General features: G+C 46.7%; 1 protein-coding gene across 1 annotated transcript in view; it reads right to left on the bottom strand.

Moving 5' to 3' along the window:
- Arhgap10 (Rho GTPase activating protein 10) overlaps positions 1-19,233 on the bottom strand; it is a 157,771-nt gene that overhangs the window by 127,256 nt on the left and 11,282 nt on the right. The window contains exons 3-8 of the mRNA XM_050123185.1: positions 17,834-17,935; positions 13,832-13,942; positions 11,184-11,288; positions 6,054-6,183; positions 3,415-3,521; positions 2,698-2,792 (exon numbers count right to left, since the gene is read on the bottom strand). Of these exons, the coding sequence (XP_049979142.1) occupies positions 2,698-2,792; positions 3,415-3,521; positions 6,054-6,183; positions 11,184-11,288; positions 13,832-13,942; positions 17,834-17,935 (650 nt within the window). The remainder of the gene's footprint in view (positions 1-2,697; positions 2,793-3,414; positions 3,522-6,053; positions 6,184-11,183; positions 11,289-13,831; positions 13,943-17,833; positions 17,936-19,233) is intronic.

Here is a 19,233-nt window from a genome sequence, read left to right as displayed (position 1 = left end):
GAAAATTAGGTAGACGGAGTAGACAGAAGAGAATGCTGGGAAAAAGCTTAGTAAAGGAGTCGCCATGATTCTCCAGCTCCAGACAGATGCAGGTTAAGATCCTCCCTGGTAAGCCAGCTCGTGGGCTACACAGAATATTAGAAATGGGTTAGAACAATATGTAAGAGCTAGCCAATAAGAAGCTGGACTAGCCGGGCCAGGCAGTGTTTGAAAGAATACAGTTTCCGTGTAATTATTTCGGGGCATAAGCTAGCCGTGCGGGCGGCTGGGTGCCAGGGACGCAGCCCTGCCGCTCCTAATGCAACAAGATGGCTGTGGTCTGGCTCCTTCATCTCTCTGATCTCTCAGCATTTTACCCTATATCTGACTCTAGGCTTTTATTATTAAGACCTGTTAGAACTCGTGCTATAATCTAGAATGAACTACAATCCAGAAATAGAGGGCACACCTGTCAGATTTTTTTACTTGATTTGAAAGTGGGTGAATCCACTTCTAGTCCAGTCCTTTGGGACAGAAAGACACACATCTGATCCAGATCTGGAGGCGGGATGGCACACCTTTAATCTGGGCCACACCTTCTTTTGGAAGTCTATATAAGGACACAGAAAAGGGCAGATTTTGCCTTGCTAACACATCCATTTCTTCACTGGCACCAGAGTCGACTTCTTCAGGGTTCCAGCGCACACTGAAGGGCAGCGGAGACACCCAGCCTTGTGGGCTGAGCAGCTACTACATTCTAAGACTTTCCATTCACAGAAGCCACTGTTGGATTAGCTGGGAGTGCACCCTGAAAGTCATTCCAACAGATCCTAGAGAACCCTGACTAACGCAGGGAGGGACAACCAGAGTTCGGGAGGATGGGAACAATGGCTGGAGTTGGTAAAGACCGGGGTCATAACTGGCACAGGTGCACATGCCTGGAATCCAAGCTCTTAGGAAGTAGAGGCAAGAGAAAATGGTAGGTCAAAGTCCAATGGGGTTACATGAAGGGAGGAAAAAAGGGGGAGGAGAGGAAAGGAAGAAGGGAGGTACTGATGTGAACCCAGCAGAGACCAGCAGTCAAGGAACGGGACACGTCGTCAGTTAGAACACTCTCTTCCGTGCAGCTTTCATGTGTTAATTCAACTGTATTTCAAAAGGGGGCAGTCTTATAAAAATTAACAAACCACCAGGGCAGGTTTCCTGTAAATTCCAATTCTTCATCTATTTTAAAGTTATTATCCTAGCCAGGCATGGAGTATAAGCCTGTTATCCCAACACTGGAGAGACTGAGAAAGAGGGATTGTGGACTAGCCTCGACCACCTCACAAGATCTTATCTCTATATAAAAATGACTCAGTGATAATCTCTCATCTGTCGTTCTGAGCAGCAGAAAAAAAGGTTACAGTTTACCACAGTCACGTAAAGACTGTGGTCAGCAAACTTCATTCGGCATCATCAATGTCTCCAAAACCAGGAGCTTCGGCAAGTACCACACAAACCGTACTCACAGTGCACAGAAGCTCCCAAAGCACCACCTAGCAAACTAGACTTCCGATTTGTCTGTATTGATTACGTAAGAGCAGCCTGACTGCACATCGGTCTTCTGGGGCCTGAAACATGGCAGATAGGAGACTGGCCTTCCCGGGGGAAAGTCCAGGTTCAGACCTCAGTTCTCCCACTCAGCAGCTCACAGTTTCACCTGGGAGAGGGTGAGGACTGATGAGATAAAATACCTGGGAACCAGAAAGGACCGGGTCAAGGGCAGCTGTGGACACATGGTCTTCTTGAGAACACACAAAAGTCTTACAGGTTACTAAGCAGTCTGTAAGTGACTTAAATTTTAGCACATTTTCAAGCAATACTCTCTGTTACAATCTCAGCAAAACCTTCCTTTATATGTCCCTGTCACGGTACTGCCAAATTTGTCCGGTGCCGAAGGGGACGTTTTTATGTGAGTGGTCTTAAGTGAATTCACTCATGGGTCTTTTCCTCTATACAAACTCCACATTCTCAGCTAGATCACAAAGACGAAAGCAGCGACAATTAAGTTTGTCCTTACTACTCTCCTTTGGAAAACTTGTATTACACAGGCATCAAACAGATTTGTGTACAAACTACTACAGCCACGCAGGGTGGCATGGACTCGCCACCCACAGTGCTGAGTGCACGTAGGACACGAACATTAGAACGTTAGAATAGAACGTTATTTCTGCCTCCCTGTCAAAGACGCTTGTAAAGCTGAATGCTTGGAAGTGACTTGGTAAGAAAAGTCTTCGACTACAACAAAAGCCTAGATGCCCTACTCCACAATGAGAACGCACACTGGAACTGCACACGCACGCGTGCGCGCACACACACACACATGCACACATGAAGAAATCCACTTTCTGTACTGCTATGACAAGACTGTCTTCTGACTTCACACTCCATTCACACTCTCTTTCACTGTTCTCCTTCTGCTGCCAATCAGAAGGGCATCAACAAAGAAATGTTCAATGTGTCTCCTTCAGGACAGGTTAGGAAGATTCCAGTCCTCGGCCAAGATGAAGCTCTGGCCCTACAACTATAGTGACCAACAACAGTTTACAATGAAGGTGACCTGGAAACATAAAAAGGTAACATTTTTCTAGTTCACAGGAATCACTCCTTCAACTTGTTTTTTAAAAAAATACTGTCAAAAGAATTTTAATATCATATCTAACTAATTCCACTTACCTGTCAGCAGCTTCAATGTCGAAGCAAAACCTTCTGTCGATGGAGTCGGTGTATCTTTTGGTGCATTCTTTCAAAAAGAACACCTCTCCATCCCCCTGCAAACAAGCACAATGCTCAAATCTCTGTGCACTGGTGCAGCCCTGCAGGAGCCAAGGCTAACCCCTTCACTCTGCACAGAATGCTTTCTTAGAGTGTGTGGCCAATCACACTCGCTGCTAGCGGGCCAGGGCTTGCTCTGAGCATCACAGGAAGGTCACCTACCTTGCACAGCCAGATCTTAATGTCTTACTATCAGGCTGGGCTCTACCAGTCATCTCTTAGAATTGAGCAGCTAGGTTAAACAGGGAATAACCACATGAGAACTCTGTGTGCCTACCTAACGAGAAGGAATTCATTAGAGATCACTACACCTTCCAGTTTTTGCAGACTCTGAATACACATTATGTGAACGGGCCAGATCTCCTACAAAAATAAGTCCTACGTAATTGAGCCACAAAACTGAATGCAGTAATCACCCTTCTCTTCTGAAACACTGACATAAGAACTCTACTGCTCTGTTTTATAATCTAACTGTAAAGGTGCAGGCCTGTGATTTAGAAACAAAACAAAGATTTTAATCCTAAAACCAAATTTCTCAATAGTCAATATCAAATTATTACAATGGCAGGCCCTACAAGTAACTCTCATAAAAATACAAAACTAACATCAAGGACTTACCAGTTTCCCCCCAGATCGGTGTTCAAACGGGATCATGTTGAATTTCTTGGCTGTTTTCCGATACATGCAATAGTGTTTGACCCAACTGGACCCAAATGGAGCCGGCCCTTCAACAAAGCACAGATCTTTATGTTTTTCCTCGTGAGGAGGCAGACATGCTCCAGGGGAGCACATTACTGCACAGTTCAGCCAAGCAGAGCACAAAAATGCAGGGGCTAACCGAAGGAGGGACTACAAGAGACAGGAAGCCCCTCAGGACACTGTGAGACCTGAGTTTAAGACATTTTCAGTAGATAACTATGAGCTAACATCACATGGTATGACACCGGGGTGATTCCCCAGCGGAAAGGGAGAGCCAGCTCCTCCACACATGTTCCGCTGCGTGGCCTCGTGGCCTCACCCACACTCACGCGATAACTATCACCCTCGGAAGTGATAAACTTCCAGAGTGCTGGAAAACCCAAGAGTTGCGGGGCATTCCAGGTTAGATGGAGGAAACACAGCATCCTGGCGCCTCCAGCTTCGATTCAGGGCGCAGGTGGCACGACCACTCCCTGAATCCTCTCCTCCCCAGCCGGCCAATGTGAACGTCAGCGAAGCTGGCCACACTCAACCAAGGAAAGGAAACTGTGAAGCACCCTGAGCAAAGCTAAGGGTGAGAAGTGAAACATTCAATACGTCTGATCAGTTGAAGACTTCAACCCAGAACACTGGATGAGATTTTGTTTCTTTAATTTCCCAGCTAGAAACTCCTCTAGACGGAGCCTGACACAGCAACTGTGCAATGACTGGTCACTGCTCAACCATCAGTCCTGACCGGGTGATGGGCGCCACCCCCACATGGCATTCACAGAGCTCTCAGGTTAGTTCTCGAGGCAAGTGTGTGTGGTGCATACGCATATGTGTGGGCCTGAGCACGTCCACGTCCATGGATGCATGAGGCCAAGTATCTTCCACTATCACGTCCACCGTCTCTTCTGAAGACCCAGAGCTCGCCAATGCCTGGACTGGGCCGCCAGTGAGCTCCGAGGAGCATCTCTATCTTCTCTACCCCCGTACAGTACCAGGGTTAGACACTCATGGCTACACCCAGCTTTTTTAGATGGGTGCTGGGATCTTAACTCAAATCCTCGGGCTTATGGTGCAGGAACTTTACAAACTACGCCATCTCTCCAGAATCTTTATTTTAAAGCAAAGCATCCCTTACACGTGCAGCAATCTGCTTGCTTTTCCACTTTGCTCCATTGTGGTGCAGCCAGGGGACCCTTCTCAACCACCAAAATCATGAGCCAAGTAAACCACTTGGCTAAAGTACCAGCCCTCAAGTCCTTTGTAATAGGACACACAAAACAGACAACATAAAATGACTATAGGTCAAATACTGCTATGTAGCAATATTCCTATATCCATCTACAGTCCTCTAAATATCTTTTAAGATTTTTAATCATGTGCATTGGTATATGTGAGTGGAGAACCAGCGACATCAGATTTCCCTTGAAGAGTTGTAAGCCACAAAGCATGGGAGCTGGCGTTGCACCATGGTCCTCAGGAAGAGCAAGTGCTCTTTACCGCTGAGCCGTCTCTCTAACCCTTTCCTAACAACTTTGTAGAAAACAACCTATCTCAGAATAAACTGAAAGAACAAGATGCCCCCGCTGACTTATATGAGTGGTAGGGTCATGAGGCGGTGGGAGAGGATGTAGAGATGTGGAGGCAGGAAGATCTCGGCAGGAGCGGTCACAGCACTGGCCGGAACTGCTCAGGACTGAGAAGAGGAAAGAACAGAAATGGGCTGGTGTCAGGGTCACTCCTGGAGCTGTGCTTGCAGCCTTAGCTCTCTCAGAAACAAACCCCTAAACAGCACGGCAGCGTGGCTGAAGCCAAGGCACGCTGAAGCCAAGGCAGAAATGTGGGCAAAGGGGCTGGAGAGATGGCTCCGCAGCTAAGAGCACTTGCTGCTCTTGCGGAGGACCTGGGTTTGGTTCACAACCACCCAAAACTCCAGATCCAGGGGACTCAGCACCCTCTTCTGACCTCTTTAGTCTCCTGTTCATATGGTTCACACTCAGCACACCCATCCATATATTAAAAAAAAAATCATGTTTTTATATTTAAATATGCCTTCAAGACCACAGAGGGCGAAAAAAAAGTACGGGGGTAATTTCCCAATTATCACAGTACTGTAAGGACTCAAATAAACTTGCCAGGTGTCAGTGGGGATTTGATTCTCTGGCCTCTCCAGTCTTAGAGCAGCATAGGGCCTGCACACATCCTCCTACCTGCCTTAACTCCTCTCCAGTTACCACCAACAGTACAGAACACAATGCATGTGCTACAGAAACCGCTGGTCAGAAGAGGAAGAGGAATAGAAGTCTGAAATTTTCGCACTTTGGGTTGAAGCCAGCCTGGACTATGCAGGGAATTTAAGGCCACTTCAGTTACACAGTAAAACATCTCAGTGTCAAGAGAGCTTGCATGTGTACCCCACAGATGCAGTGCCTTGGTTTGGTTTTGATCGTTCTGCTCAAATCTTCTCACTGTGTTGGCTGCGCTCACGGGAAGCTCTCCTGAAGGCACAGAGCACAGTCTGCACCACGGACTTAAACCAACCCAATCAGCCTGTTTTGCACACGTCTTACTTTTCTCCTGGACATACAGGTAGCCTTCCGCTGTGAACTGGCTTGCTCGCTTGTGGTCCTTGGGATTTTGCCTGATTTTATTCATAAGTTCTTCCACTTCTGACCTGGTTCCCTCAAATCGATTCCGTGTCTGAAACAGAAAACATACTGATAAATTCCACCTTCTACGATGTTTTTATGCACATATTTTAATGACTCTGTGTAACCAAAATCAAATCTGCAGAACTCAAAAAAGCCTCTCTTCTTTCCAGTGTGTCTCCTTACCGAGATTTATATTCAAAGACAACAAAATCGAATGGTGAACTTGCTAATATAGAAGAGAGGCTAATGAAACAAGCCAGTTACTTCAGTGCTCAACACCAGAGCAAGTCACTCCACCATAAAACTCCCTGGACCTGTGACATCTTAAAGAGCAAACAAGCCATAAAATATCTATCTTCCTGGGAAAATAAAAGGTGCTGGCAACAGGCAACCTGGTCCATGCAGGTATTACTACAGCAGCAATCAGAGCACCACAACTCTGAAAATAATTATTCTTTGCAAGTTAACAAAAACTCAGTGTCCATTTTCCCAGACTGTGGTAACTACAATAGGAAATGACATTTCTTCAACAAGGAAGCGGAGGAGGAGGAGGATCTCACCAGCAAATAATGTTCACGCATGCATCTAAGGAGGCTAGTCACATTTCAGAATCCCAGGAGACATGGCAGCCGAGATCTGCCAAGTGAACACTCGGAACACGTCATGTGAACACAAGTCACCACAACCCAGTTTAGAGACACTTCTTCAGCCAGACTCAAAAACTGCGCTAACACCCAAAACTGCTGGTGTGAAACTGCAAAGGGCCAGACAGAAAATTATTATTGAAATTTCCCTCTCTCCTCCGTACCATGAAAATGGTTGTCAAAGACCATAAGGGTGGAAAAAAGAAAGAAAACATAGTATAATGGTACATTTCTCCTAGGGAAATGGGAGGCTGCGAAATGAAAACTGTTTCGAGAAATGATGAGCTAATATGAAAAGAAAAAAGCTCTGTCTGCACTTTAGCAAGGCCAGGCTTGGACGGGGCAGTGGTGGCGGTGCACACCTTTAGCCCCAGCACTCTTGAGACAGATCTCTGAATCTGAGCAAGTTCTAGGACAACCAGGGCTGCAGAGAAACTCTGTCTCAAAAATAAATGTTCCAACCCCAGGAAGCTAAGTAACAAGGAGAACCCTACGAGAAACATACATAGATCCCCTGGGAAGGTGAAATAGACAAGACCTCCTTAGAAAATTGGGAGCAGCGGGAAGGGGGGGGGGAGAGGGGAGGCAGGGAAGAGAACTAGAGAGAACAGGATGGTCAAAATGGGGGAAGGACAAAGAGGGAGAGCAAGGAAAGAGATACCTTGATTGAAGGAGTCATTATGGGGCTAGCAAAATATGGCACTAGTGAAGTTCCCAGGAATCCACAAGGATGACCCCAGCTAAGACCCTAAGCAATAGAGGAGAGGGTGCCCGAACTGGCTCTGCCCTGTAGTCAGACTGAAGACTATCTTAAAAGTCACCATAGAACCTTCATCCAGCAACTGATGGAAGCAGAGGTAGAGAACCACAGTGGAGCATTGGGCTGAGGAGTGGGAGGAGTGAGAATTTGAGCAAAGGGGTCATATGACAGGGACACCCACTGCAACAGCTGACCTGAGCTTGTTAGCGTGACCTCACTGACTCTGGCCTGACAGCCGGGGACCATCATAGGACCAAATTAGGCCCTCTGAACATGGGTGACAGTTATATGCCCGGGGCAGACTGTGGGGTCACTGGCAGTGAGACCAGGATTTACCCCTACTGCTTGTTCTGGCTTTTTGGAACCCATTCTCTTTGGAGGGATACCTTGCACAGCCTAGATATAGTGGGGGAGGGTCTTGGTTCTGCCTCCAAGCAATGTGCTGGACTTTGTTGACTCCCCATGGGAAGCCTTACCCTCTCTAAGTGGATGGGGGAGGGGTGGGGAGAAGAGGGAGGGGTGAGGGGCAGATGGAGGGAGCAGGAGGAGAGAAGGGAGTGGAAACTGGATTTGGCATGTAAAATGAGAAAAATATAGGTTTTTTTTAATAAATTAAAATAAAAAATAAATAAACGTTCCCTTTTTTCTCCCCACCTCCAGCATTTCCTATGTCTGGGTCTATTTGTACTGATTTCACACGAGTTCATTTCACTCATTGTTTCGGTGAGATTCCTTCCCTCACTTCCTCCACACGTGTAGGACAGAAACAAGTCTACGTGCATGCATGCATCCTCTGGGACTTCACACGCAAAACTCCGGTCATTTGTGCTGATGCCCCAGATGTTATACAGGTGTCCAGTAGCTACTAGACATGCGATCCTCCAGCTCCTTATCCTCTGATCTCTGGCCAGGAGCCACTCTTTCTCCAAGGAGCCCTGCTTCTTTCAATGGACGGCAGCATCTGAAACCCACAACCTGGTCCAGGGTGCTCGGAGCTGCCTCCTTCTAAGACTTCTGTGCAGGCAGACACAAGCAATACACACACAGACACTCATACACAGTACCACACACATACTCCCTCCCTCGTACATACACGCTCACACTCTTCCACTTCCATAAACACACACAAAGAGAAATACTATCGCTGCACTGTAAAAATCCATAATTTTTATAACAGTAAAAAAAAAAAAAACTTCATACCAATAAGTGGACTCAGAAAGCCTCAGAAACAACCAGAACAAAACAGAGAGAGATATTCAGAGAGCCAGCTGGCAGGGGAATACACTGGAGACTGAGAATGGGGGCAGTTCCCTGATGACTGTATCCTTGGGTTCCTACAGACAGAGAAGAAAAGTCCCCTCTCCAGAAAGTTACTTGCCCATTTCTCCACAATAAAGACTGAGTGTTGTTATCAGATGTGTACAGTCTTAGTTCATCAACACATGTACCAGGTCACTGTGTGACATCTGTAGAGTAAGCCTCTCTTTGGGCTCTGCTCACCACTATCTCATGACTCAGTCTCCTGGAATGCTGGGTCTGTCTGACTTACTTTGGTATACAGAGCTCTCTGGTCTTCCTCTTCCCCATACATACATTATAAAAGTACTTCTGTCCATAAGCAAGAGATGTGAGGCTAGTTTGGGCAAATCCCAGAAGACTGATGTGTTTCTGTGGCACAGCGGAGCCTGAGTTATCCAGACAGCTTCATGGGCAAGTGGCCAGCAACAGTCATATATGGCCTGTGCTACACGGTCTCGTTATAGGTTCATGTTCTAGTATATGATGGGTTGAGAGGGCTGCCTAGGGCAGGTCTCAAACTCACTGCACAGGTTGATCCCCCTGCCTCCACCTCCCAAGCTCTGGAATGACAGCAGGACACCCCCCCCCCCCCCCCCGCACTGAGCTCTACGTGATCCGCCATCTTGGAAGTCCGCATTGTTTCTAATGTGGGCTCCTAGGCTTCCACTTTACATCAGAGCCACAAAGCACACACCAGCCCTAACGAGGGATTCTCATCTGATCAGCCCTGAAGCTGACAGATGAAGTCTGGAAAAAAAGAGGTTAATTCTGCAGACAAAGACCCACTTGGGAGCAAGGGTGATTTTATAATCTAACCTTCTCAGTTGGTGCTTTTTTTACAAACTGTTTTTACAGCCCACAAGATTCTCTGAAAAATAAATTATTTCATTAAAAATTCTAGTGGGCTGGAGAAATGGCTAAGTCAGGGAAGCATCCGCTGTGAATCTAATCGCACCCACATGAAGGTGGACGCCATGTTTGTAGGCAGCGGCAGCAGGGATCACGGTATTGACAGGAGAAGTGGAGCTGGGGGGGTCTCTGACTGACACCTTAGAGCACCAGTGAGCTCCACACCTGAGGACAGACCCTGTCTCTGAAGCCAGGGCAGAGAGCGACTGAGTTAGACACAGGTGTCGGCCTCACACAGAGAGAAAGTGGTTCTGCTACCTACACCAGCAATCCGAGGGGACTAGGACACACCTGCACACACAAACTTGCACGTCTGTTTCAAGTTCTACTACCTAACTTCTAAAGCACACAACCACACCACACAGACGCACACATGTGCGTCTGTGTGTGCTGTGTGTCACACCGGGCCCCACAGACTCTCACTAGCTCTTCTATGAAAACGCAACTGATGAGAAAGGTCTTAACCAGAAGAAGCATTTGTCTCCTAAAGAAAATCTTTTCCCCTTAGCTTTCTGAGTGTACGTATGAATGAAGCATACAGGATGGTGGGGGTGTGTTCATGAGTGTGGAGGTCTGAGTGTACGTATGAATGAAGCATACAGGATGGTGGGGGTGTGTTCATGAGTGTGGAGGTCTGAGTGTACGTATGAATGAAGCATACAGGATGGTGGGGGGATGTGTTCATATGCGTGTGGAGGTTAGCAAACCACAGAGCAGGGAACAACAGTCAGAGAAAGGCCTTAGTATTGGCCCCAACTGGCTGGAGACAAGATCCCTGGCTGTTTGCGCTGAATTCACAGACTAGCCATTCCACAACCAAAGGTCCTCTGCTCTCCACCTCCCCCTACTGAAAGAACACTGGTATTGCAGGCACAGCTACCAAACATGGCTCTATGTGGGTTCTGGGGATTCAAACTCAGGTCCTTCCTCGGGGTCACAGAGCCATCGTCTCAGCATAAGAGAATCTTAGGATCTCTAAATCTCATTTCCCAAGATCAGACGGAAAGCACACATTCCACAAAGGATGACAACGAAAGCAAATGGTAGCCGAGTACATTAACACATTAGTGAACATGCCTCAAGTGTAGGGACGCCATTCCACAAGCCAGTCTGGGAAGGAAACACATGACTGACATTAACATCAGAGCCGAGCTGGAATGCTGGGACAGCAGTTTCTTACACAGATGATTCAGCGTTAGCATAACAAAGTTTACCTTGAGACCTGTCCCCAGAAAGCCCAGGAAGAGCCTCCAAAGGGGAGAATTTCTTTAGCCTCCATTAGCTAAAGAGAAGATTGTTATACCAAGATCTGACCACCGGGTGGCAACAAATCCCTACTTTCTCAGTACCAGCCTGGTCCTAAAGCTTCGCAGACAGCAGACAGACAGAGGCACAACCCAAACATCTTTTAAATGCCAAAGGCTTTCGTTTCCTTACATTCTGAATGTTGATCTGTAGTTCCATTTTGTAGTGATTGAAGTCTTTGGAAAGTTCATGACCCTGATGATAGAAAGTGAACATTCCCTGGAAAAAGGACAGCATCTAAGACAAAGGAGAAAGAAGCATTAGTGCACACCAAAACAAAAACAAAAGAGAAAATAAGAAGCATACGCAACTCCCAACCATCTCCCTGTCTGTCCTTTCACTCATATGAAGGAGTTTCCGAGAAGTCAGGAGAACTTCATTAATTACAAGTGCGTATTACCTATCCGTGGCTCTGTCCTGAAAATGCAGAACGTTGGTGCTCACAAACACCAGCATCAGTAAACAATCTTTATGCAATGTTCTCCAAAAACAACCAATTCTAAGTCATCCACTTGCACCTCCTTAGTCAAGAGAGTCCTGATGGTCACTGATAACTGAAACCTGAGCCCTGTAGCAAAGCCAGCACACAGGGAGGTCGAATCAGTTCAAGCACAAACGTCTTCCAGCTTCCAGGTACCGTCGCAGAGGTGTTCAGGGAGTGCCCCCAACCTACCCCTTCTCAGAAGGCCCCAGAATTTTAAAATCCTGAACTGATTTTTTTCAGAGTGCTGAAAGATATACACACTAAGAAGGAGCTGATGCAAACGGTCAGTCTGCACCAACACCCGCCAGTCACTGTTTGGTGACACTGGAAAATCACTAAGTTCTCCCTTCCATGCCTGCCTGCTAGAGCCACTGTGTGGAGCGAGGGTGAACAGGGCAGCACTTAGAACAATGATGTCAACCCAGAGTTGACGTCATAACCAACAGTGATGTGCACCACAGCCATTTCACCATGAAAGGACCACTTTAAGGTTTAATTTTCTCTGACTGATTCACATTGATTCTATCATTCCGCTGCCTATTTTTTTTAAGTATTTTTAATTATTCTTTTGTTTCTCACCATGAACATAATAGACCCACTATAGTATTTGAAGTATAGTTCAATAAAGTAAGGAAGAATGCAGTCTATATTAAAATTATCAGACAATCTTTTGCTAAAACCTATTGTATGGAATGGCATCTATACTTGATCAAGAGGTTTACAGCCACACCCTCTATATGCATACTAATATGCAAGTAACTGAACTTATTAGAAGGCACCTATATAATAGCAAAACCGGTGTTTCTAGGGGCTGGAAACATGGCTCTGTGAATACATTCTGCTCTTCTAGAGGAATCAAGCTAAATTCCCAGCACCCATGTTGAATGACAACCCACCTACTAGCCCAGCTCCGGGGAGACCGACACCTCCGTCCTCCACTCTCACCTGTCCTCACAGGCACAAACCCACACAAGCACCCATACGGAAAATAAAGCTAAAAATAGATTTAAAAACTAGTGTTAGCCGTTCACAAAACTGCTTCAAAAGCTACAGAAAGACTTTGAAATCCTGATAAATATTTGAAACAAAAGCATGTTTAAACAAGCCAGCTCATTTTAAAGACACTGAAAACTGGTATCGCATGAGCATTAGCTCTGTTGGTTACACTCGCTGCAGCAGCGGATGACGACAGAATCTGTTGTCAGCTGCAGTGCGGGAGACCACGCACGGCAAGTGCCCCTCACAGGGGCTGTGCGGACAAGGCCTCCCCCTCCTCTAGATGCTCGCCTAGACTGCAACTACCTCTGTGTACCCGCTCCAAACCTCGCTCAGTCTCTTACTGTTCCCATGCACACACTGTGACTAGCTGTGTGCACCCGCTCCATCATATGCACACACTGTGACTAGCTGTGTGCACCTGCTCCAAACCTCGCTCTATCTCTTACTGTTCACACGGACCCACTGTGACTAGCTGTGTGCACCCGCTCCAAGCCTCGCTCTGTCTCTCACAGTTCACATGCACACACTGTGACTAGCTGTGTGCACCTGCTCCAAACCTCGCTCTATCTCTTACTGTTCACACGGACCCACTGTGACTAGCTGTGTGCACCCGCTCCAAGCCTCACTGTCTCTCACAGTTCACATGCACACACTGTGACTAGCTGTGTGCACCTGCTCCAAACCTCGCTCTATCTCTTACTGTTCCCATGCACACACTGTGACTAGCTGTGTGCACCCGCTCCATCATATGCACACACTGTGACTAGCTGTGTGCACCCGCTCCATCATATGCACACACTGTGACTAGCTGTGTGCACCCGCTCCATCATATGCACACACTGTGACTAGCTGTGTGCACCCGCTCCATCATATGCACACACTGTGACTAGCTGTGTGCACCCGCTCCATCATATGCACACACTGTGACTAGCTGTGTGCACCCGCTCCATCATATGCACACACTGTGACTAGCTGTGTGCACCCGCTCCATCATATGCACACACTGTGACTAGCTGTGTGCACCCGCTCCATCATATGCACACACTGTGACTAGCTGTGTGCACCCGCTCCATCATATGCACACACTGTGACTAGCTGTGTGCACCCGTTCCATCATATGCACACACTGTGACTAGCTGTGTGCACCCACTCCATCATATGCACACACTGTGACTAGCTGTGTGCACCCACTCCATCATATGCACACACTGTGACTAGCTGTGTGCACCCGCTCCAAGCCTCGCTCCGTCTCTCACTGTTCACAGGGACCCAGAGCAAAGCTTGCTCTGCTACTCACAGGTTCCACAAACTCAAACTTCTTTCTCTCTTGAATCTCCTGTAGCTTGCACACATATTCCAGAGAGAGTTCGTAGAAGTGCTGCCGGGTCTGCTCCACTTGGAGATCTGCCTGTATTAAAACAGCCGCTGTTAGCTGAGCCAGGACAGGGAGCCATCAAACCCAAGAGCACAGGTCAATGAACTCCAACCCCCGGGCACTGCGTTCATAAACTTGTTTTAGAACATGTGACTGGTCGCTCATGACTCACTCACGGATACTCTCCTGCCACAGGAGCATACACGGAAGTAAAAATGATCCTCCCTGGACTCTAAAGTGTCATGACCCCCAAAGACTGAAGATTACGGATTCCACTTCCTCATGGAAGTGGGTCAAAGGTCCCACCAACACTCGCATGAGCAAGCCCTCTAAGGATGAGGTCGGCCTGCCACCAGCAGGCTGCGAAACTCCACTTAACTCCACGCTGGGAGGAAGGAATGGAAGGAAGGAGAGAGACAAATCATGGCAATATTGCCAGCATGGGTGAACTGTTAGGCCTCGTAATGCAATGAAGACACAAAAGCAGGAACTCCAAACATATGAAACACCTGAACTAGCCAGGCAGAGTGACAGAAAGAATGGTGGTTCTGCAGGAAGCCTTGGGAGACCTACAGCTTCACGAAAGGGTTTCTTCACACTCTGGAGAAGGGTGGGGATGGCTGCACAGCCAAGTGAAGCAAGGAGTCAACGACCTTGTACAGCTCAAGAGGCCAAGATCAACAGAAGTCTACAACAGACTTCAGAAGGGTCTAAAAGCACACTTAATGTTTGTCTAGTAGTTAGTTAAAATACTTTACATAAAGTGTAAACGTAAAGTTACCAAAATGAGAGTTTCTACCTAAAAACTCTTGACTGTATGTTTCCAGTGATCAGTTTGGTTATCCACAGCCAACAGCATAAGCCACAGCTGAAACCCTGAAATCGTGTTGAGCAGTTAAGAAACCTCAGAGCGCAAAGGGGCGATTGCTGCACGTTACCATCACTGGGGATTACTACATGCAGATAGGCTCGACCTCCAGTTGCTCTGCCTGCGCTACTCCCCTCACGGTGTTGGCTGCCTTCCGCCACCTACTTTAGCCCACTGGAAATGCAGAAACCACCGGGCCACCACAGTCTCCGGGTCACAGTTGGCTCACAGCTTACAATACCACAATACTCCAGTTATACTTAGGGGTACAGAATGAACGCTTTTACAAAAGTAGTCAGCACGGTGTGAACACACTACAACAACAGTGGTCAGCACAGTGTGAACACACTACAACAACAGTGGTCAGCACAGTGTGAACACATTACAACAATAGTAGTCAGCACGGTGTGAACACACTACAAGACTCTGTTCTTTAAACAAGAACTGAGAATGACACCCACATCTTTTCTGTCCCTCTGCTCAGGGTCATACCTAGCAACCTTAATTAATTAATCTTGAGCTAAAGACAATTCACTCAAGATCAGCCACACATGAGCAGCTGAGAAAAGCAAGGAGCATCCAAGATCAAACTTTTTCCTCTTTAGATGCCTCCTCCTTTTGATGTGTACGTGCTTGCAAGAAGGTTGGGAACCTATTGTTTATAAAGAGTGCACAGAACAAGAGAGAAAAAATGCTCAATTGAAATGGAATTGAATGCACTCATCTTTGGGGCCTCTTCAAATTCAAGACTCACAGTTTAATGGTCTTTGGGATTAGGGACACTGTCAAACTACTCAGGCTGACAGGTACTAATCTCAGCAGACAGGGACTGAATTTAAGCAAGATTGCAGCCTTCAGAGGGCTCACAACCATTGAAAGAAGCCATGCAACAATACATAGGAGGAGTAAAAAGATAACAGTCGGTCAGCGGAAGGGCATCTTAACAGACAGCCGGAAGGAAGGTTTTCTACCACAAGCCCTGAGTAAATGGTTCAGGGACAGTATCTGAAGGAGGCAGACAAGTGGGTCTGGGTTGGAACACAGTGGACAGGAGTTAGGGTGTGCTCAGTAGTAAAGTGTGTGCCTGGTGTGTATTAGACCTAACTCCAATTACCAATACACCATATTAATAAAATAAAAACACCATTCTAAGCAGCAGGAAGAAGAAATGCAAAGAGCCCCAGCAAGAAACTGCTGGTCCTGAGTGGGCAGTGCAGAGCACATGGGGCCTGGGTCCCAGGCTTCTGGAAAGGGGGCATGAGAAGGGGTGGCATGCTGATGGACGAGGGTGGGGTGTGGGAGCCGAGGATGCCCTCCTACACCGTACACAAGGACATTAGGGACAGGTGGCTAATCAGAGTGACGTGGAGGTGGAAACTGGCTGGAGGCATATAAATCGTCTCTAAAATGATTGAAAGTGGAAAAATGAAGAGGGGTAAAAAAGAACAGCTGCTGTCCTTGCAGAACAGACTCAGGGCATGGGGGTGGGGGAGCCGCTGCAGGGCCTCTATGTCGACTATAACAAGGAGAGAGCAAAGTCCTGTGCCTCAAGCATTGTAGTGAGGATTAAGTAACATAAAAGCTATTTTCTCTTTATAAAGTATTAAATGTCAACCAAATGTCAAAGGTATAAGAAACACAAAAGAAAATGTCACCTGTAGAGTCAAACCGACAATGCATGCACACACACAGTCTCTAAGTAAAGCACACAAGCGGGGTTTTACACTGTATCATTTAGATGACATGTCAGCAGGTACATACATAGTAGAACATGATGCCCAGGCTCACGTGAGCTCAAACACAAACAAACGGAGGGAAGGCAGTTTGATACTTCTGTTGGTAAGCCACAGTCCTCAACTGCATAGCACATCATTGCTAATAAAATCCATGATGTGGGGCTGAAGAGACGCTAGGTGTTTACAGGAAGGTATTGAGGTCCTCGGTAGCTGGGTGAAGATAGAGTGTAGATGAGTGTGTGTGTGTGTGTGTGTGTGTGTGTGTGTGTGTGTGTGTGTGTGTGTGTGTGTGAGATGTCAGGGGTGTATGGTGAGGTGGGAGTGGGTCTGTGTGTGCGGGTGTGCACATGTGTTCATGTGTTCTCCAGGATAAAGAACGATTTTATCTGAAAAGGAAGTGCATACTGTTCCTGCGTAAGTTCGGTTCCGAGCACTTCCTTAAGGCAGTTCACAACCACCTGTCACTCCAGCCCAGAGGACCTGTCGCTCTCTTCTGCCTCTGTGGACACCTGCACGCATGTGTACACATCACCCCCCCCCCACACACACACACACATACATAAAATACTGTATGTGTATTATTTTAAAAATTAAAGGAAATCTTGTAAAAGTCTATATTCCATATTGTAAATAACTGAAGTTTCTAGTCAAGCCTATGGAGAGGGAGGAAAAACAGTCGAGAAATTTAGAAAGAAATGGGGAAAATGAGAGGTAAGATACAAATTCCTTTCTGCTTACATACTGCATTCAAAACAACGTGTCTAATAACTTAAGTAGAACAGATCCGCTCGGCCAACAAGAACCTCCCAAGCTCAGTGTCCACTTAGATTAATGCTGCTAGCACATAGAGAAAACAGTGTGTGAGCTCATTCAGTTCCGCTCATCAAGGAGACTGAAACCCAAGAGCAGGGCTATCCCTGCAAAAAAGTATGTGGGGGGCTTGTTTGCGGAGGTCATTTTTTTTTAGTTTTTAGAAACAGGGTTTCTCTGTGTAGTCCTGGAACTCACTCTGTAGACAAGGCTGGCTTCAAACTCACAGAGATCTACCTTCCTTTCCTTCCTGGGTGCTGGGATGAAAGGCATGCACCACAATGCCTGCCTGTATAAATTCTTTATCATCCTGACTAACGTTGCTCCTGTGAAAAACTCAAGAGTCTAAAATTTACTACTATGAACCGATGCTTAACCAATACTATAAGGTATATTCACTGCTGCCTCATTTCACAGAACTCTATTCTTAATTCGCTGCGGTATCTGCACTCCCTGTGTCTGTCAATCTCAGGTGTACTGCACATGTTAAAAGAAACGTGAAAAGAATACCTCTTGTAAATGTGAGTCTTTCTTCCTGGCAGATAGAGTCAAGTGTTTATCAATCAGACTGTAATTCTTTTCCGTCTCTTTGTCAAACTTCTTCTTCTCTTCCTACAAATAAAAACCAGGCAACGGTGATTATACATACCACATAAATCACATGCACAGTTAAATCTGCTGGAGGCCAAAAATATGAAAAACGGCTAAAAGTAAAGCAAGGAGATGTGAAGACACCGGGAGGCAAGGCCTCCTGTCCCAAGCCCCTGCTGTCAATCAGAGTCGGCACTGGGACCACGAAGAGACTTCTCACGATTTCTTCCCAACCTGTCACGACTTTCGACTCTGCATACCCACTTGAGTTAAATCATGTCATCTCCCTCTTGTCTCACAAATAAGGAAAACACACAAAAGGTGGAGCTTCAAGAACAAGCTTTCTCACGTTAGACGGAGTAAGTTTTCTATACACATTTTTACTCATGATCATCTAGAACATCTCGGGGAGGAGAGTCGCCAACAATCCAGTTGGGATATAACAATGCTCGGCCCAGAACTGCTACCGAGTTTCCCAAGCCTCTTAGCACGGCATCAGTGGTCAACAGACCTCAACACAATACTGACATACTCAGAGCAATCTGCTTGGCTGCACACACTTCTCAGGGACTGCCTAGAGTTAGAATTTACTTGGCTTTTGCTATGCAGGCATTTGGAAATAGAAGCAACCCATTTTCTGTGGGTGAAGATGGCAGAGCAGCTCCTGCTCAGCTCAATCCACCTCTACCAAACACTTTAAGCCGATTTTAAATGACTTTGTGATGGGAAAAGTCTATCTGTCCATCCACATTAGAGTCCCTCGTCTCCCACCACACCCCAGGCACATCTCCGTCCTTATTTTCTGCTTTTTTCTAAATCAAAGATAGTGAACTACCCTAGACTTTTCTCTCAGAAGGAAGAAAGGAAGGAGGGAGGGGAGGGGAGGGGAGGGGAGGAAGGAAGGAAGGAAGGAAGGTGTTTTCTGCATCCCGTCATGCATGTTCCCACTGCATGGAACTACGAGTTCTGGAAGCCTAGGACAGCACAGCCTCTGTGGCAACACTGAAGATCGCAGATTCATCCCCACACTGATGAAGAAGAGATTCGGGAATTGGTGTTTCTTCCCAATTCTAATTACCAACATGAAAAGCCTTAAAACAAAAATTTCACTGCTAGGAAAGGAACCAGAATCCAAACAGAGGCTCACAGTGGTCTGCAACTCCAGTCCCAGGGGATCTGGTGCCCTTTTGTAGTCTGTGAGCACTGCACACACACGGAGCACAGACGTACATGTACACAGAACACCCATGCGTATAAAGTAAAATAATAACCTTCCCAAATGTGCGACAAGGAGAGCCTAGCTATTCTTCAGAATGATC

Source organism: Alexandromys fortis, unplaced genomic scaffold (genome assembly GCF_014885135.2).
Source record: "Alexandromys fortis isolate MF-2015 unplaced genomic scaffold, M_Fortis_MF-2015_v1.1 scaffold_185, whole genome shotgun sequence".
NCBI lineage: Eukaryota > Metazoa > Chordata > Mammalia > Rodentia > Cricetidae > Alexandromys > Alexandromys fortis.
Note: the sequence above shows the minus strand (reverse complement) of the source record. Positions and strands in the feature narration are given on the sequence as shown.